Source organism: Etheostoma cragini, chromosome 21, assembly GCF_013103735.1.
Source record: "Etheostoma cragini isolate CJK2018 chromosome 21, CSU_Ecrag_1.0, whole genome shotgun sequence".
NCBI classification, from domain to species: domain Eukaryota; kingdom Metazoa; phylum Chordata; class Actinopteri; order Perciformes; family Percidae; genus Etheostoma; species Etheostoma cragini.
Window position 1 is genome coordinate 8,279,124 of NC_048427.1, and position 20,985 is coordinate 8,300,108.

The 20,985-nt window shown below is 42.1% G+C and overlaps 1 protein-coding gene across 2 annotated transcripts; it reads left to right on the forward strand.

The window, feature by feature from the left end:
- Nucleotides 1-7,365: 7,365 nt before the first annotated feature.
- On the forward strand, nt 7,366-20,590 carry med1 (mediator complex subunit 1). Of its 2 annotated transcripts, XM_034860379.1 has the most exons (17): nt 7,366-7,574; nt 9,477-9,583; nt 10,180-10,258; nt 12,254-12,308; nt 12,482-12,614; nt 12,787-12,815; nt 12,932-13,003; nt 13,150-13,224; nt 13,644-13,807; nt 13,924-14,035; nt 14,215-14,339; nt 14,435-14,562; nt 15,366-15,567; nt 15,679-15,774; nt 15,932-16,037; nt 16,113-19,967; nt 20,018-20,590. In XM_034860379.1, the coding sequence occupies exons 1-16, from the start codon at nt 7,454-7,456 to the stop codon at nt 19,963-19,965; spliced, it is 5,457 nt and encodes a 1,818-aa protein (XP_034716270.1). In that variant the 5' UTR covers nt 7,366-7,453; the 3' UTR covers nt 19,966-19,967; nt 20,018-20,590. The 2 variants fall into 2 exon arrangements, with proteins under 2 accessions (XP_034716270.1, XP_034716269.1); XM_034860378.1 differs by having other exon boundaries at nt 16,113-20,590.
- Nucleotides 20,591-20,985: the final 395 nt, after the last annotated feature.

A 20,985-nucleotide genomic window follows, 5' to 3' on the forward strand; every position in this document is an offset into this window, starting at 1 on the left:
CCCCCCCACACACACACACACAAACACACACATACCATTCCACCCTTCTTCCCCAAACCTCCACCACCTTCCTGCACCATGCTTCCATCCTATGCCTCTCTAGGCCGGCACAACCAAACAGAGGGATATTACTCACATACATACTTTTAATGAAATGATGCTTACTTAAATGCTACTTCAATGTACTATGTTTCACAAATAGTTCACTATTGCATCAGTACAGAAGAGTGGCAGTAAAAATGAAGTGTGTATACCACATAAGTGCACTGTCCAACAACATAAACATACAGAAACACGACGCTATACAAACTACAGATGAAGTTGTACAACAGGAAAGGACACATAGGGTCTGCTGATTGCTCTCATGAATGTTTAATCTGTGAGGCTCTAAAAGGGATGAAGTCTGTAAAACCTCCTCCAACACCTCCAGGCTAAACGCGAAGCCATGCCAAAAGCCTAATTAAATGTTTTTTAAACCTTCCCCCTTGGAGGGGACACAGAGTAGTTTCACCCCAGAGTATGTCTGTGCCACAGAGAGGTTGGTTAATATGGACTGTACGTATCTAACCAGCTTCATAAGGACAGTTTGTGGTATACTTGTGTAGCTGTGAATGTTAGGTGTGTTACTGCTATTTGAAAACTTCCGTAGCAATATGCATGGACATGCTCTTTGACAGCAATTTTCAATTTTTAAAGCAGGCGCAATATAAAGTGAGTATTTCAAAAAATATTTGCTGGATGCAAAACACCCAAAATCATTATTATTCATAAAATAACTATTCATAGGTTCTTCTGTGGTGGCTTTGTTTTTTAAAAGAATTCGCAAAAATGTTGGCTACATGTTGTGTAACGTAATGGTTTAGTATCATAACATCCTTCAAAATCCACAAAAAATATCAAACAAATAAAAACTTTTCCAGGATTTTAGCAGTTCATTCACCCCAGTAGAACTTAAATCACTGGAAATCCATGCCTGAACATTAAGTGTTGCCACTTGGTTTCAATTTCCAAAAAGTCATGGCCTGAACAATATGCCAAAAAAAACTGGAGTCTGCAGAAAGATGCTGGCAATCAGGCTCAGGGTCATTCCAGCTGATTCAACTGATTAAAGCAACAAATTAAAATTGATACGCCAAATTAATATTTGCCAAATTAAAGAGTGGAGTAACTCGTGACCTTAGTGAACAATCTTCCTTATCTCTGACACATGGTAGGACGTGTGGGAGCTGCAAATATGAACTACAAGTGATTGCCTGCGAGACATTCAAATATGCATGTTTGGGCGTAAAAAATTAGACTGACATATTGATTTGGCACTGAGCTGATTGGTCTTTACATCAGATCCAGTACGAGCTATCCACCTGCAACATAATGCAGATTTACACACAGTTGACTTACAATGACAATGTGCACATATGCATTCTACTTTAAAGTCCTTGTGCATGTTTTTTCTTCTATTATTGAACGTAAAGTTGGTTATCCCATTGCCAACCCACATCTCATTGGTTTCCTGTGTTGTAAATCGTTCTAATACAGATACTGGGAAACACTGAATCCCTGAATCCATTTGAAGCCAGGTTTTTGGCAACACATGGTCAAATCAAAAATACAGTTAATGCTGGCACAAAATATTGGCAACTGGCATTGTGTCTAAAAATAACGGTATTAGTCTTCAAAAACTCATATCTGATGAGTCCTTTGTGTGTGTGGGTGGGGGACAAGCGTGGACAGCAGAATGTATCCAAACAGAGGAAGACAGATAGACAGCAAAAGGTCCACTGCTGTTTGTCCATTCATCTCAGGTGTACGTGGAAGAGCTCAACAATGACAGCTCATCCATCAGCCACAGGGGTACTACTGAGCCTCTTGGAACAGAACCAAAAACCATCTTTATCCATCATGCATCACTTCTCTTCTCTTCTCTTCTCTTCTCTTCTCTTCTCTTCTCTTCTCTTCGGTGTCATATTTTTGTCTACACGTTTTGTAGAATATTGTATTTTTCTCGGTTTTGCTTGTCTGCGAGCATGTGTTCGGTTGCTAACAAGGGGCCAAAGCTCAGGTCTCATGTGTGCGGGAAAAAAAATTGGACATGGAGAGAGAGGAGAGGTGCAGGAAATAGTGCTAGTATAGACAGGGAAACAAAAAGTGACAACCCCAGGGATTTGAAAAAGACAACAAATGAAGGGTCAAGGAGTGAAACAGAAAGGAGAATGGCAATAAGAGTGTGTGAGGAACATGTATGAAGAAGGGAGAGAGTGAGAGCAAGGTAAGCGGCGACACAGCAGCTGTCGACCTAATTCCTTCTTAACGCAGTGCTTGTGCTCTGATTAAGAAAGCGATCTGGCCTTTAATTTCCTTCCGACACCGGCTAATGCTCTGTATCTCAATCGCCTTTCCTAGCCCTTCCTCTCACGACTGCTACACAACAGCCTGAATCAGCCTGCATTCAGCCAATCAGCACGGTCTAACCTGGCCTAAGAAGTTTAAGAGACACATCCCAAAATTAGACCTTTACAAAAATTTCAATTGATCCTACATATAATTTCAAAAATGTATTCTAATTGATGTAACTGTGAAGTTCAGGGAAATGCATCCTTATGCAAAATAAAGGGCAAAACTGAAATTGTCAAAGCCCCAGAAATGTTTTAAAGAAGACAGGTGTGACAGATTGTATCTTTACCATCTAAGAGAGTAGTACACAGTATCTACTCCATGTAAACACAGTCAGTGTGTGTCCTCAAGTATGTATGTAGAATTTGTCCCTTTGGCATGAATAAAACTAAACAAAATCTAAGGAAGACCTTTGAATTTCAAAGTCATCGTGTGATTATTAGAGTCAAACCACTAGCTGGTACCCTATGAAAGTTCTTTGCAACAATCCAGTTACACAGTTACACAGTAATTGTCTCATAGTCCCTCACTTTACGCTTTCTTTGAGTTTACATTGTACTCTTGTCGTATCGCAGAGCAGCGACTGGAAGCTCTGTGCAACGTCACATGCTGAAAATGTCAGGTAACACTTTACTTGAAGTTTTCTACATAAGAGTGACGTGACAGTGTCATGAACACATGAACACAGTCATGTCACATGTACCCCTAACCCTAACCATAACCAAAAGTTATTATGACATTTACTAAAAGTAGCATTTTGTCCTAAAGCTTTTTTATAATGTTTTATGACACGTTTATGACTGTGTCATGTCACTCTTATGTAGAGACTTTCAAATAAAATGTAACCAAATGTCAATTTTTGAAGAGAATTTGGTTCAGTAATCATATACATATGGGATTAAACTGTTGTGTATGGAGTAATAAAGGGAATAAAGTGTAATATAATTGTCTCACTTAATCTAGTAATTATTTTGTTCTGCTTCCAACAAGCGTAGATGCATTGAGAGTGATTCCAAACTGGAAGTATTGACAGCTTACAGGGTTATTGGATTTGACATTTTTCTTTTGTTTTCCTTCAAAGTGGCAGTATAAACATGCAGCTTACATGCTGTAGACCAAGGATTTATCTTAGTACACACACAAATATGAGAGTGGCAATAAAGCTATGGTGAACATGAGGTGTGTGTGTTTAGCATACACACACACACACACACACAAGCGCGGGGCATTCGGACCGCCATGTGGAGTGTATGCGAGAGAGGTGGCGTTGCTAGGAGCACCAGGTTGTGTGCAGACAGTGGTAACAGAGTAGAGACGGCAGCAGCAGCCAGGCAATGGAGAAGAAAGGAGTGGAGCAATGCCAAGACTATTCCCCCTGAGAGAGTGTAGGAAGGGAGAAACAGACAGACAGAGAGGGAGAGAAACATGCAGAGGGCATGCTGATATGATCGTGTGTTCTCCATTGAGTGAAATAAGAAAAATTGACCAAGACAAACATCTGATGGGTGATATTTTTTAGACTCTGACTTGGATACAACTCTAAAAGGGCCAATAAAAAGCTCACTTATTTCAGCTTTTAGGAAAGAGAACGTTATGGCGTGGATGCAAGGAAATGGTGCTGGAGGAACAGCAGGAGGGGGAAGATGGCTTACAAGGTTGACTGGAGGGATGAGAAAGAGAAAGAGCGAGATGGAGTCAATCTGTTGAGGCTCATGCTTGCCGTCCCTCCTCATGTCACCCATCCGTCAGATAAACTGTTAGCTTATTTCCAACCATCCCACGTCACTTCCTCACCTCTGCTAGTTACCCCGCTGCACCTTTCCCTTGTTTTCTATTTGTTGTCTCCTTTTCTAATTTCTCTCTTCCTTCTTCCTCCTGTGCGCTTCCTTCCCTTATTTTGTCTTAAAATGGGGAGTCGTGTGAACAGGCTATGCAAATGAGATGGTTATTACCCCACTGCTCATCAAGCCGCGCAGAGGAGACATTAATAGGCTGATGAATATGCATGTGAATTTGTTAATTAAGTTAATTATTCTGCTGAAAATGCATTCGTCTTCCAAGGACATCTTCCCCAGGATTTCAACCTGCTCCACTCATTAGTCATGCGATATTTCATACACAGAGTGAGAAAGAGAGAGGGAGGCAGACAGTGGGAGGGAGAATGAAGGAGAGAGAAGACAATGCTGTTTTTGGAAAGTGGTTGCCATGAAAAGTTGGGATTGTAAAAGTATGGGGTAAAAATAATGTATCTTAATGTCATCCATGCTCACAATGGGATGTGCATTAACTACACACAATAGCAAGCCACATCCTGGTTTCTAGATATGGCACATTATTCCCAACACGTCCTCACTGGAGTTTATACTTTCAGAGTTTTCATACATTTTTTTTGTGGTTGCTTCCACCTTACTGGTTACTTCTCCCTAATTGCTTATTAAAACCCTCTTAAATGAACTTTTTGTGCCAACTTTTGAACACATTAATTAATTGTTGTAGCCAATTAAGTGCCATTGTGCAAATGAGCCTCATCACAAATGGTCCTATAGGGCCGACCCCTCCTTTCTCTCTCCCTCCGTCTCCTGCACTTCCCTCCCTCCACCACCCTCCCAGCTAGTCTTCCCAGCTGCCCTTGCACTTCAAGGCACTCCGATGCCAAAGAAGCAGAAACTGTGTCCTGGTAATGCTTCACTGTTTTCTGGACCGTTTCCAGCCTTCGGGCTCACTGATCTCAAACTTGTATGATAGGTTAAAAGCAAAAGGTTCAGTCTATTTCTTTTGTATGGCACATAAATATAAGAGCCAGCTCTGCTTGTAAACCAACCACAAACCATACAACAAGTCTGTTATTTGCATTGTCTGGTTAGTTCGTCTGGTAGCCATGAATCATCAAAGAGGGATCAAATAGCCTGTTTTTATTTATTCACATCAGGTAAATTGTGAGATCACCTAGAGAGATGGAGAAAAAGGAGGGTAGTCAACTTCAAAGCACTCAATACGGTTGCCAAGCTGTTCACACATCTTCATTCCCTGTGCTTAAACTGGGAAAATGCACTAAAAACCAATACACGTGTTTATAGAGATGTTACACAGCCATCTCCTTTAACATTATAATATTTTGTATATATAATATAAGGAAGTTAGGAACAGAGAAGGATCTGTTCTGTTTGTCACTAAAGTTATGTATCCATGCAAAGTATGTAGGTGTGTATACTGTATGCACACTGTCCACTACAAAGGGTTGTACATAGGTGTGTGCATATATTATTTCACTGTCTTACGTTCTATAACTGGGCTTCTTGTGTGGTGGTAGCAGCCACATTCCGACTAGTTTGCCATTTTTACCAGGCACAGTCTACAATCATAATATAAAAAGATGTAAATGTAAAATAAAAAGGGTCACATGTGAGAAAACCCTATCATGCAAAGGCATGTTGCAATCACTGAATTTAAAGAATACATACAGCATTTCGCGCAAGACTCAATGGACAGATCAGCCTACAGAAACTTTTTTGAACTCTTTCCACAGCTACAAAGAGAGCAACATGAATGTTAAGGTAATATATTGGACAAGATACCCGTTTTTCAGTCCTTAGTTGAAATGATAAGAACATTTCTACATCATGATGTTAACAACAGGAAGTTACACCTCTTTCAGAATAGGGGTTGAACTATCTTTTCTTTTTCCCCATGTCTGGCTCTGCCCATTCTGCTGCCATTTGGACGTGGCACTGATACACCCACCAGGAGGATTAGGGAAGGTTAAGCAACTGTGCCAGCCTCGTTCCCTGTGCCACCCCTTCCCTCGGCACCGAGGGGGGTCCCGCTTGGCATGGCAAGGTGAACTAGCCTCTGATTGATGGGCATGGTTTCAGCCCGCTACTGTGCTCCCCAAGGCCCGTGCCTCCCTTTCCTTTCTCCTACTGTTGTCTTGGCAGTGGTGCCCACCTACTCTTCCATGCCAGGCAGCCAGCTAAAGCTCCTGGTGGGCACATCAATTACATAGCGGCACCTCCCCTCTTTTCTCATGTCTATCTGTGGGTCTGTCTACTGTCTCAGACGGTGCCAATCTGGTCCCTCTCCATCTCCACTGCTGTCTATAGCTATCTGCAGTGTTTGTGTGTGTGTGTGTGTGTGTGTTTATGTGTGTGTATGTATGTATGTGTGGCTCTACACCCCTGTTCACAGATATATCTTTGCATATGCACAAATGCACATGTATTCATGCACACACTCCTGCTCCCTCTCTTCTAGGCAGGTCACAATGGTTGGTGGGAAAATCCTCCCCAGGGAGCACTCATTGCCACAGGCTCAGCTGTACAATAGGATCAGGTGTGTGCATGTATGTGCGTGTGTGTGGTTGCCTTTGCATGGCTGCTTTTTTCTGTTTACAATTTCTTTATTTACTGCTAAATTATCTACTGCTTTGTGTGACTGCCTTACAAATGAGGGTTTCAAAAGTACAAATTGTATGAAAAAAAGCAAGCATCGTGATCAGACTGCATTCTGTTTCTGAAGTCAATTAACATGAATATTTCAACCTTTCTTTGGATTTTGGCGGCTAGTTGCTCTTGGCAAATCATGAATCATTTACTAGCGGCGATCGTACGCCATCTGGAGTCTTTATCAGATCATTGTCTTTTATTTTAAGCAGTCAAATCGAGGAATTGGAATTGTTTATTTTAGAAATGAAGGCAAAGTCATGTTTCTCCTTAGGTAGGCTAATATTGATAAATAATCTGATATAAGTGTAGAAACATTTTAAATCGGAAAAAAAAACTCTTAAAGTCTATAACCCTTTTTTTAAAAGCGCGTCCGGCTAAGTGAGGTATAGCTAAATAAGAAAACGTATATTATGTTTTATTATTAAGCTGTACCTTATTTATTCACATATATTCTGAAGCTAAAGGCAAAGAAGGTGTTCGTCAAACATATAGGCCTACAGAAGGCTACTGTCAAAGGCGTGTGTCACTCCCACTCTCCTACGAGTGTGGCGACGCTACAGTACGGAAGCCCGGATGGGGAAGCTGGGAAACCGAAGCGGGGAAACGGAAAGTGGGGCACAATGGCGGCGGGGCCTGGTGTTTCTATGCAGAGCGGCAGCCCTGCGAGAGAACTTTCTCTCTCTGTTCAGCAAGCAGGGAACCAGAATCATGCAGATCGGATCAAATTCGAAGAGGTAACAGGTAAGAATGTCACCCGTGCTTTAATGTTGTTACTGATTGTTGTTATAGCGTAATTATCTGGCTGCTGGACAGGCTAACAGCTAACGTTAACATTAAACCTAGCTAGCTAACCGACACTGTAACGTCAGGATTTTTATGTATGTTTTGACATAAAAAGTATGTGAACTTACAGCTCTTGTGTAGCCAAAAAAGTCAATATATTACACTCGTGAAACGCAAGTTTATGGCACTGGGCAGGGTGTCATGTTTGTTAAAGTAGCTAGCAGCTAGCTTCTTGTTGTGAACAAATATTTAGCAATAATTAGCAATTCGGTAACATCAACTTTGTAGAAACACTAGCTAAATTTTGGGACACAAAGGAGGGAAAGTTATATATTTGCACTAAACTAGTGTGGCTTATTTTGACGAGTAACGTAGCTAGTTAAGTGTTGAACAAAGAATGCAAGTCGACTCACATATCTAATACGAACTAACGCTAACAAAGCTTTAGCAATGTAACCTAGCTAGTAGTAGCTAGCTTATAATGACAGGGTATGATAACCAAAACATTAGCATCTGTTTTGTTGACACCATATGTCGTTATGACCAGACTGCTAGAGTGATAGTTTTTTGGACGTCATAAAGCGTTTTTTTTTTTTTTGTTTTGTTTTTCGTGTTTTATTAATTGGCAAGCCCTATTGATGCCGAAGAAATACAAAACAGAAATGTAACTAATGGAGACCTTAGCTATGTAGTTATCGATAGGAAACTCAGAGAAACTCTTGTACTTTGACCTATTTGTTTTGGTTGAGCCCTCTTACATACAAATTTAACTGTCATGAATTATTGTTGATCATAGCTACCCTTAATTTACGTTACTTAACTGTTAAAACCTAAAATGTGTAGTTTGGATTCACTGAACAGGGATTCATGCTCTCAATTCCAGTATGTTGACCAAATTCTATTATCACAAAGCAAAAATATAAAAGCAAGTAACCAACATGTTCTGAGCTGATTATCCATGTAAACACAGTTAACAAGATACAACTAGATAAGACTAATACAGTGTGATACAACAGTCTTTCATCAAATCCACCCTTCATGTGTTAAGTTTTTGTTGAAACCTTTTTCAGAGAGGTGTTAATTCTACTTAATGATCATTGTGGATAATGTAGTTTGTTGTATACCTGCTGGCAGCTGAAGTATTTTGTCTAGTAAAGGTGGGGAAAATATTGATACAGCATAGTACCAGGATATTTTCTGTGTCAATACTATATCGATATACAGATGCCAAGTATCAATCTAATATTATATATGTGTTGGTCAGTTTGTCTGCTTGACGCTCCCATTTTGCAGCAATAAAATTGAAGTGAGAAGAACAGAGAAATGTATCTCTTTAGATAAAACAGATGTTGACATTATTTGAATGAACATTCTGGTGATTCCCACCCCTACGTTCTGCAGTTGAATGTACCAACAAACACTGTATACACTTCTTCATGTCAATATATTACGTACATATATTTGTTATGCGATTGTTGGTTACTAGTTTGCTTGTTTATTTTTGTTTCAATAGTAAAAAAGTGCTATGGATGATGAATGGCTGTCACTCAGTAACAACAATTATTTTATCATATGATATTAGATTTTCTGTTGTTTGGAGGATGTTGAAGAATTGTGAACGTCAAATGCAATGATTAATAGTTTGCGTGACATGGTATTCGGGTTGTCCTTTACATGTGCTGAAAAGCAAAGTGAAATGAACATATGGGAGACCTCTCATTTAGCCAGGCACCTAGATCACTACCCATTGTTAGTGACAATTGTTTAGGACTGAGATGGAATCAGTGTGTTGAGGCTGAAATGTCATTAAAACATCTTTTACAGACATTAGCTTTCAGATTATCTTTCATCTTTTTTCAGAGTCAGAGAAGCAGAGTCGCATGGTTGCTTTGCTGGAGAAGCTTCATGCCAAACACAATGCTTCACGGCCATGGCAGGAGACCTGCAAAGTTGTGCGTCAGGCCATGGTAAGACAGACACATCCTTCTCTAAAAGGAAATCAGTTGAATTTACAAACCCCCTCTTTAATATAAAACAGAATTCAATATAGAGAATTTCTTGAGGGTCTGGAACCATTAGACGTGTGCCTGTTGACTTGGTGTCACTTCTCCTTGTTGGGCTTTGAAAAACTGGATGCTTCTCAGATGCTAGGCAAAAGGCACTTTCCCTGCACCAAAAATAGCAAATCACTTATGTACCTTTTTATGTGAGTAATTGCATTCAAACTAGTAATTCTTGAAGACCTTGAAAAAGGCTACGAACGCACATAATATCCATAATGCATCTTGGAAAGCTGTATTTGACAACCCTCATCAGTAACCACATGAGAGACTCATCACCAACCTGTTCAATAATATTTTTTAGCAATTAATCACTTAATTTTACTCTAATAATTTACCTGCTGGGCCTGGGAAACTGTGGGAGTGACATTTAAATCCCTGACATATGGTGCTGACTAAGCCAGTGAAAAACAAACTTGAACATTAGATCGTGTTGATTAAGCACTTTTATCTTTTCTCAGCTATTATCTCACTCCTCTGTTTTACATCACAATGTGTCCCAGGAGAAACGTGGTGTGATGAATGCTGCAGGACACCAGCTCCTGCTCACCTGCTTGGAAACCCTACAGAGAGCACTGAAAGGTGAGGCTGTCATCTCAAAGGACAGAAACCCAAGGGACAGCAGGGCAACGTTTTCCTATGGAATGTGTTATTTTCCATCATTAGACAGGGAAACTCAACTGTGCATAGACTGAAATTAACTGTTGACCATTCTAGATTCTAGATAGTCATTAGTGGCTCATAGGGATAACCATTTCCACACATCTTCTTTCCATAGCACAACACCACATATATAACACATAAAACATGTAACACATATACAAAACACATCACATAAAGACACCCACATATAGGGTTGCACAATTCATCGAATTTTAATCACAATTCTGATTAGGGCTTCCCACGATCAAAACTGTATGATCGAGTTTTAAATGCGTCAGTGCGTTCATAGAACGCACTAGGTTATCCAGTAACAGATAGCAGTCGGTCATACATCGGATCGTTTTTCCGACAACAGCAGTGACCAGGGCTAGTTAGTGTCTGTTAGCTCATAGGGCTCAAGGGTGCGACTAACATCTTTGGTTGCATTGGTGTACCTAACGTCCTCACATCTCCTGCCTCTCCACAAACAAAGCAATTTCATATTTCCCTGCACTACACCTTGAAAACACAGCACAGCGCTGTTTCCTTGCTGCTCCTCTGGTTGGAAACAAACTGTTTTGTTTTTGTGGTTCCTATTTTACATGAATTAGCAGGATCTTGTGGGTCCTCGAGACTTCAGCTGTCAGTCATGGCCGCAACCGTTTCGCGACAAATTCAGACTTGGGTGTTATTGACAGACGGCGGAGCACGGAGCCGTCACGCAGCGGAGCCGGTCCGCTGCCGTTACACAAAGCTACCCTGCAACATGGAGGGACGGCTCCGCCGGTCTACACTGCTGACGTTTGTCCACAGTTGTAATTATTTATAACACAGCTGTAGATTGTTAAACATGAGAGGCAAACGTGTATTTATACCACTGTTTCCGCTGGTAACTCTCTGCTATTGCGGCCACCATGACAAAAAACACAGAATAAGCTATTGAATGCAACTAACTTTAGTTCGTAGAGTAATAGCGTGTGCGACAGAGCCTGCTGGATCTGGGCAAGAGATGTGACCCATGGCCAGAAAATCATATTTCATAAAAAATGCAACGCAGTGACGATACAGACAGTTCATATACTCGACATGTGTAACTCTGCTGACCCGCCATTTGACCTGTAATGTCAATAATGAGTCAGCTGTCACTCTGAGTAGCATACACTTCAGTCCATTGCACCCCCCCTCTCTCCCTATGTCTTTTAATTAGTCTGTTATTGTTGTTAAAAACAAGGGAAGGAGCTTTCTCAGAGATGTATTTTTAAACATATCCTATGCAATTTATTTCAGATAATTTTTTGCAGCTGTATATTTTCAATCAACCATGTATTTGCATTTAATCTTAATCCAAATCTGTTTTAATAAAAAAAGGCTTTGACCTTAAACTGAACACTGCCCACTTTGTAAAAAAATATAGAGGTATATATTGTGTATCGCCATTCAGCCGGAAAACACAGAGATAGGATTTTTTAGTCCTGGACTAGTTGAAGATCTCTAGCACAATATAGATGCATAATATGGAGTTGAAAGCAGTTATAAATAGCCTATGTGACAATAACATTTTTTGGGGTAAAAATCAACAAATAATCAATAATTAATTGTGACCTCAATATTGATCAAAATAATTGTGATTATCATTTTGGCCATAATCGTGCAGCCCTACCCACATAGACATGTCAAATTTGAAAACTGCACTTCAAAACTAGTCCATTTGAATGAAAAGTACCAGTGGTGACGAGCTGTTTGAGGACAAACTAATAATGTAAAGGTATTTTATTTTATTTTTTATAACCAACCGGCATTACTTAAATGCAGCCTACTTTCCTTGACATTTTCTTTGTCTTGTATAGACACTCAGAAACATTGGCCAATAATTTTTTGGAATAGTCTTTTATATGATTTTTTTTTTTTTAAATGTCCTGTGCCTTCTTTTTTCAGTTTCATCTCTGCCTTCCATGACAGATCGTCTAGAATCCATCGCTCGGCAAAACATGTGAGTTCTTTCCCTTTTGCCAAGTAAAGGACATGATTGCAGATAATTGTTGTTGTTCTATGTACTATTTTCTTTGTAATTAGCCATTGTGATACTCACTCAGCAAGGGTACTCACTAGAAACCTTTTTAAATTGATTGAAGTGAAACAAGTCACTTTCTTTGTCATTTTCAGGCTTGGCTCTCACCTCAGCCCATCAGGGACAGAGTGTTACATCACATCAGACATGTTTTATGTGGAGGTGCAGCTGGACACTAATGGCCAGCTAGTCGACGTCAAGGTGGCTCATCAGGGAGAAAACCCAACGGTCAGTTTATTGTAACTTCCATATGGCTTCATAAGGCTGAGTCCGTTGTCATTGTTTACCATTAATTCCACACTCACGTATTACAATTAAGTTTCTTTTTCCGTTATATAATTCATTCTTGGTAAAAACGTTGTCCTCAAAAGCATATTTGTTTTGTATTTGTTGGTCATAGAGTTGTCCTGAGCTGATTCAGCATCTAAGGTAAGTAGAAACGGCATTTCTTATTTCTGTTTTGTGGCGTGATGCAGGCCCCTGTGAAAAATACTTTAAATTGTCCGAAAACTGTCTAAACCACCTGCTCTCCTGCTTCTCATCAGAGAAAAGAACTTTGAAGAGTTTTCCAAACACCTGAAGGGACTGGTTGAACTATACAAGCTCCCTGGGGACAAGTAAGTAGACTTGTTGGCTTAAAGCCAACCTAAACCCTGATTTTAAAGTATGTTGTTTTACAAGAGACAGATACAACACACTTATGGTTATTATTGTTTGTGTGTCAGTTATATCTAATTATTTTACTTTTGTCTTTGTGTTTCAGTAAGCTGAAAACCAAGATGTATATAGCACTACAGTCTTTGGAGCTTGATCTCACCAAAATGATGCACATGTTTAGGTGAGGTCACAAAATGACTTTGTATTACTTTGTACAGCACCCTTAGTATCTTTAGGCTACTAGTGTTTAGCACATATATTATACGTTTTCGATTTTAAGCTGTCATCACTCATAGAGTCGGGCAGGGGAAAGTAGTGACAGAAAATGCGTGTTTTAAATTTAGTAAAAAAAAAAACAATAACAAAACGCAATGAATGGTGGCCGGTGTTGATTGTGTGGCGCGCTGCCTCAACTTAGTCTATGTGTGGGAAATTTCTGGCACAATTGCTGATTTTGGAGTGTGTGTAATACTGTATTACCAAATTGTAACTTGATAAATTATACAATTAACGGGTAGTATAAATTTGTAATTTGGAGTAAAAGCCTAATTTTAGCATCTTTTGTAATGCAATAACCTTTGACTGATGTGTATTTTCTAGGTTAGCAACCAATGCTAATGCAGTGGAGACTATTCTTCATGGCAGTGTGGGCTTGCTGACAGCCAGGAGTGGTGGCCATCTTGTTTCTCTTCAGTGTTACGTGTCCCCTTATGACATATTTGAGGAGGGACCAGGCACACAGCTCAACTTACCAGACGGAAATGGTAAGTCCATAGAGAAAGTGGATGAATTCACAAATGTACTTCAGACACCAGCCACTGGCTATATGATTTGCTAAGGATATAACTATCCTTGTGTGCACACTGGATAATCTTTGCAGTTCCACGGTCTCTGGGTGTCAGTGTTTCTGTGACAATCGAGGGAACCTCTGCCGTCTGCAAGCTCCCAATCGCCCCACTCATCGCTGGATCCCACCCAGTGGATAACAAGGGGTAAGAAAGTGTACCTCCCTTTTTTTCTTAAATCCTGCAATAAGCAACCGCTAAATGGGTGTAAGAAGTATCGGCATGCAAAAGAAATGCATTAAATGTGCATAAATGCACCAGTGAACCAATGAACTAGTAGAGAACAGAGAGAGAATATAATTTAATTTAATTTTGGTTTATTTCAGGACACCTTCCTTTTCCACTGTGACCAACTCCAACTGTGTGGACCTGCCAGCTTGTTTTTTCCTCAAGATGAACCGCCCAATGCCTTTTTCACTGTCATTTATACAGAGGCTGGGAAATGCTAGTTGTGCGTATAAATCATAATTCATAAATATGAACTTAAAGGACAATACTCATTTTGTTTGATAATTTGGACTTTCATTTCTTTCCATTTTTACACAGCGATCCCAGTGTTTGAGAGCTCCCCCAGCCTCTCACCTCTCTGCCAGTTAATTGTCCAGAGCCAACGTCAGCTCCTTGAGGAGGGCAGCTCCACGCCGCTACCATCTCACAACATGCACTTCTATTCTGTGAGCAGACACACTCAGTACTCCACATTGATATATCTTCTTGCCTTTTTATTCATTTGGAATTGCTCTATTTTTAGGCTTTTTTGTTTGACATGTTATGATCTACAACATCTGTATGTCCCTTTGCCAACTTGTTTTAGATGTCTCTTTGCGGCTCATGAGTAACTGCTACATTCATGGTCTGTAGTTTGTAAAGGAAAACATTGATTAGTTAGATTAAAGTTACATAGCCCATAGGCCTATCTCACACAACAATTGAAGACCGGAAGAACGACCCTGAGTGGGGATACGGCTCTTTTGGTTTGCTTTTTACAGTGGCGGAGGCCAAGAGAGACATTTTGAAAAAGGTACAAGACCGTGTAGCAAAACTATCATTTCAATGGTAGAAGCTTGCTCTAGGCATTAGTATTTTTGCAGGTACGGTAAGCGTTTCTATGGTAACTGAGCTGGACCAATAAGAGATGTTGCTGTTACGCTTAGGATTGTGGGTGGTGTAGTTTTCTCCACAAGATCTTGAATAAACATGTTTTTCTGTAAACAAGGTTGATTTCATACAGACTTCTAGCTTCTTTAGGAGCAGAAATTTTCGTTTCACAACCACGTAACTCGTTGTCAGTCTCGGATGGTTTAGACATTATGGCTGGTAATCTAAATCTGTATGGAGAAAGGGACTGTTGTCCGGAAGTTCTGATTCTCTATGCCGCGTTCCAGAAGTGTGACATAGGCCAATACAGAGATCGTAGATTGTTAATCTACAGAAATACGTTTAGTGTAATAAAACTGCTGTATTTATGCTTTCACAGGTGTTGCCAGATCAGCATCACTGTTACTTCTTGAACGGTGATGCCCCATTGCAAGACGGTCACTCTCTTCAAGGAGCACTGGTGTCCAAGATCCCCTTCCGCCACCCAGCACAAGTGCCACTCTTGTTGGATATCATCCGGCACCAGGCAGCCTATAACACCTTGATTGGCAGCTGTGTGAAACAAACTTCCATCAAAGAAGGTAAGTAGCTACCCCATAATTTACTGTGTTTGGTCAATCAACAACATGTACTCTTTTATTTTAGTACATTTGATGTATAAAAGTGTAGCATTTTTGCCCGTGTTCCCTCAGACAGTGCAGGTCTGCTGCAGTTTGAAGTATGTCCTCTTACCGACTCGAGTTTCAGCGTCTCTTTCCAGCATCCGGTCAATGAGTCATTAGTCTGTGGTGAGCATCACTTTTACTAAATCTCTTTAATCCAGCATGCTATTATTACTTACATTATCCTTGGCTAATAATGACGCCACAATGTATAACTTGTGGAATCTGTTGCTAAATCTTCAGCTTTCTGAGTCCTTTGTTCTACCTGACCTCCTTCTTCTAGTGGTAATGGAGGTGATTGACTCCAGACAGGTATCCTGCAAGTTATATAAAGGACTGTCGGATGCTCTGATCTGCACTGATGAATTCATCACCAAAGTGGTCCAGAGGTGAGTTTAATTCCTTCTGAATGCATAATTGTGGCTAGTATGTTTTTGTATGGTAATTAATTCCTTCCCCCATAGATGCATGTCCATACCTGTAACCATGCGAGCCATTCGGAGGAAAGCTGAGACCATCCAGGCAGACACTCCAGCCCTCTCACTAATTGCACAGACAGTGGAGATCATGGTGAAGAATAACCTGCCGCCTTCTGGTAGTCCTACCTACAACATGGCAACAGGCGATGCAACTAACCCTATGGGACTGCCTGGGCTCACAGGGGGCAACACACCTACCGGAGGAGGACCCCCTGGTGGACCTAATTTTGGAGGTGCAATTAATTCTCTGTTTGGGGTTTCCAGAACAGAGAGGCAAGCCCAAGGAGGAGATTGCCTAACTCAAGGAGGGGTGGCTGGCCAGCAACAGTTGCAGCAACAACAGCAGACTGGTCAAGGCCATTCAGATGACTACAACAAAGTCACTCAGAATCCCATACTGACAAGTCTTTTACAAATAACTGGAAGTGTGGGCTCAAGTCCCAGCTCCCAGAATGCACCACAACCCCACCAAACTCCACCCCCAACATCCTCTCCTGCCAGCAACACCAAGAGTCATCCTATGTTGATGAACTTATTGAAAGACAACCCCACACAAGATTTTGCCACTCTGTATGGTTCTAGTCCATTAGAGAGGCAGAATTCTTCATCTGGCTCCCCACGTACTGAGAGCATGGGTGGAACATGCTCTGGGGTTAACACAAAAGGGAAGAAGAAGCGCCCAAGGGGGACAGAAAAGGGTGGCATGATGCCTGGAACTGCTGCAAGTGGTGGAGGTGGTGGTTTAGGCATAAAATCACAACCGGGATCTTCAATGTCGCAGCACCACCATCAAGTCTCGCATGAGGATGACTTCCACCGTGAACTCCTCTCTATGGATGTGGACGCATCTCAAAATTCTATCTTTGATGTTAACCTGACTGGTGATGGCCTAGACACGCCCCATAGCATCACTCCGGCACCTAGCCAATGTGGAACACCGCCCTCTGGCCCCAGCATACCTTATTCACAGTCTCATGTCCAGTCTCAGCAACAGCAACCACCAGGTGTTGTACCACCTCGTATGGTCCGCCTCTCTAGCTCTGATAGCATCGGACCTGATATCACAGAAATCTTGTCAGATTTGCCCGAGCAGACAGGCAAAAGCAGTGGTGGGAGCCATGGGCAGCATGCTATGGGCAGTGGTGGGGAGGATGGAGGCCCCCTAGGTACTCCAATCCGTGACTCCTCCAGCTCCGGGCAGGGCAGCGCAGTGTTTGACTCAGCTGACATTTTTAACACCAACAGCAATGAGAATCCTTTTACTGATGCTGCTGACCTGATTGCTGAGGCAGCTGCAACTGCTGCCACGCCCACCAGTGATTCTTCTTCCACCAACTTCTTTCCTGATGCTGCTGACTTCAACCCTGACCTCCTAAACTCAGGCCATGGCTTCTCTCAGAACTACTTTGATGACAGCTCTCCAAGTGCAGATGGAGACATGGACCTGGTTAAGGGTTTTGGGGGAAGTAGCCAGCAAAACACCCCATCAGGAACACCACAGAATCCCACTCCACATGGGCAGAGTACCCCAGAGCCGTCACTGAAGGACCCTTTTGATATGGGGATAGTTTTTGGAGGTGGTGGTGGTAAACCCCTTCTGGGGCAAGGTCCTGATATGGGAGACACACATGGTGGGGGGTCACAAAGCCCCCTAATAATGGGCCTTGCAGCGGCATGTGCTGATTTTAAAAATTCTGATCCCAAAGTTAAACCACAACAGGGACTCATGCGACCAAAGGATGAAAATGGGGGTAGCGGAGGGAGCAGTTCTGGCATGGGGAGCAGTTCAACAGAGGTCAAACAGGTCAAACGCAGCAGGACACCATCTAGTGAGGGAAAGTCTAAAGAGAAGCCTCCCAAACGCAAAAAGCTTGACCCTGATGGGAAGTCTCCCTCTCACAGCTCAGGGGGACGTTCATACACACCTCCTAGTGGTGGCTCAGGCTCTGGGGGAAGCATAAGTGGAGGAGGCTCCAAGTCTCCTGGTAGCTCAGGACGTTCACAAACGCCTCCCGGGGGGGCCACACCTCCAATTCCCAAAATCACTATTCAGATCCCAAAAGGGACCATAACCGGGGGCAAAACTTCATCCCATAGTGGATACACCTCTAGCAGCTCAGCCACAAGCAGCACAGGTGGAGCAGGGGGAACGAGCAGCAGCAAAAGCCATCATTCTCACTCATCTTCTGGGAAGATCAAGTCCAAAGAAGGCTCCTCAACACAAAGCAACAGCTCCAAGCCAGGTAGTACAGGAATAGGGAGTGGAGGTGGGGCATCCCAGTCAAAAGGCTCCTCCCAAGGAATGGGTGTTGGCAAACCAGGATCCTCCCCAATCACCAAACATGGGCTATCTGGGCCTGGAGGTAATAGTAGTGGAATTGGAAGTGGTAATAAGATGAAGCCTCAGGGGGGCAAGCCTCCTGGGTCTCTTATGAACCCCAACATAAAGCCTAACATCTCCCCATCTCACTCCCGCTCTAGTAGCTCTGGTGACAAATTGTCTTCCCCTATGAAAATTCAGCAGTCACAGGTTCCAGGAACACCTCCTTCTTCCAAGGCTAAATCGCCAATGGGCTCCGGAGGTGGCAGCTCTGGAGGGTCCAAGTCTTCTTCTGGTGGAGGCATGAGTTCCCAAAAGCCAATGGGTGGGAACTCTGGAGGTTCCACTTCATCCAGCTCCTCCTCATCCTCTGGTTCCATGACCTTCTCAGGGGGTTCCCAGTCTCAGTATGGGGGTGGTGGAAGTGGAGGAGGAGGAGGTGCAGGAGGAGGTAGTGGAAGTGGAGGTGGTGGTGGAGGAAGCGGGGGTGGAAGTGGTGGAGGGGCTGGACAGAACAATTCAAACAACCCCAATGCCAAAGGGAAGTCTCCCAGTCGAAACAAGAAACCCTCTCTTACGGCGGTCATAGACAAACTGAAGAGTGTAGGTGGAGGAGGAGTGGGGGAGGATGGTTGTGAGATAGGGCCACCAGTAGGGGGAACAAGTTCAGGATCTGCTCCTGGTGGTGGTGGTACTGGAAATGTTGCTGGCAGTGGACCTTCAAACATGGGACCTTCCAAGCATGCCTCATCTTCCCAAAGTGGCGAGTATAAGCGGGAAAAGTCTGATAAAGAGGCAAAGGCAAAAGTGTCTGTTTCTGGTGGGAACAGTGGGGATAAAAAGCTGTTGGACCCAAAAACAGGAGGGGGGAGTACGACCGGTCTGGCCAAAATTATCATTAGCAAACCTGATGGTGGCTCACCAAGCATCAAGGCTAAAGTGACCCTCCAGAAAGCTGGTGATGGATCTGGTGACTCCATGCGTCCCCAAATTTCTAGCCTCAAAGCTTCCCCCCTCTTCAGCGGCTCTACTCCCAAGCATGATCGCTCCTCCCCGAGCCACAGCCGCTCACCAGGATACACCCCACTCAACCACGACAGCGAGAGCGAGTCGGGCAGTAGCTCAGTGGCCGAGAAGTCCCACCAGAACAGCCCCAGCTCGGACGACGACCAGACCATCCGCCCGCTTCCCCCTCAGGACTACATGAGTTCCATTCCTCTCAGCTCAGGGGAGAAGCACAAGAAGCACAAGAAGGAGAAGAAAAAGCAGAAAGAGAGGGAACGAGAGAGGGACCGAGACCGAGAACGGGATAGGGACAAAGAGAAAAAGAAGTCATCAATGTCCATGGGGACATCCTCACATCCAATAAAAGCAGACAGTTGGTCCCGATCACCCATCTTAGCTTCAGACTCATCTTTGTCCATGCTGGGTTCAGAGCGTCCATCGCGGCCCAGTCCAATGTATATGAGGAATGAAGATGATGACCTCATGGACTCAGCCCTCACTGGCAACCTTTAATTTTATTATTTTTTTCTCTCACGCTTCTAACACATGCCTTTTAACATACAAATTTAACTTCTATTTATTTAACTCAAGCCACAAATTGGAGGTAGATACAAAAATATTGTGGCTCTCTGAGTGATCATTGTCCTGTTGAAGCTGTATTTTAATGTCGTATTTTACTGTTCCAGTATCCGTGTATAATATTCGAGCATTGGGATGCCAGTTGTATCTGAAAGTGGTTATCCAAATACCGACAAATTTAAACAGTATATTTTCAGAGAAATGGACATTATTTTTGTCTTTGCTGTGATGTCAGGTCTCTTCTTTTCACATTTAATAGATTTGCTGCTGTTCATGTCATTGTTTTTACATACAAACATATCAGATTGCAACTAAATAACTATGACTTTAAAAAAAGAAAAGTATTGTGAAGCAAGAATGACACAGTATTTAGTTGCCTTGTTTTTCTGAGAATTTTTAGATTTTGATACATTTTAAACTGTTGATGTGTAAGTTAGTCTAGGTAAAGAAGGCGGCAACTGATGATGATGATGATTGAGAAAAAGAGACATGCTGGTGAATTTTCAACTGTAGAAGTTTCGGGAGTTTGAAATAAACATTTCACTTCTGGAAAAAGTCATGTTTGTGTATTTTAACTTTATGTCTCTTGCAGTACGTTTCTCATAGTAACATGTCTATTTGCCCATATTACTTTCAATTTACAATAAAAATCTGTAAATACATTTATTAATTTAAAATTGTTTTGGTCTGTTCACTTCCAAACTATTGAATGAATAGCAATAGATAGATCAATGATTTTTTTCCCCCCTTGTGCAAGAGTCAACAGCTCAACCACAAAGCTACACTAGAGGGCAGCAGTGTATTAGGCAGCTTAATCAGTGTAAGAAAAATCGCGTGGTACTTTGAAATGACTTACACACTCCCAGAGGTAATGCGTAGAGGTTAAATGAAATGTCACGCCTTTATTCACAGTTTTGGAGAGATTTTGTGAAATCACAATGTACAGGGACAAAA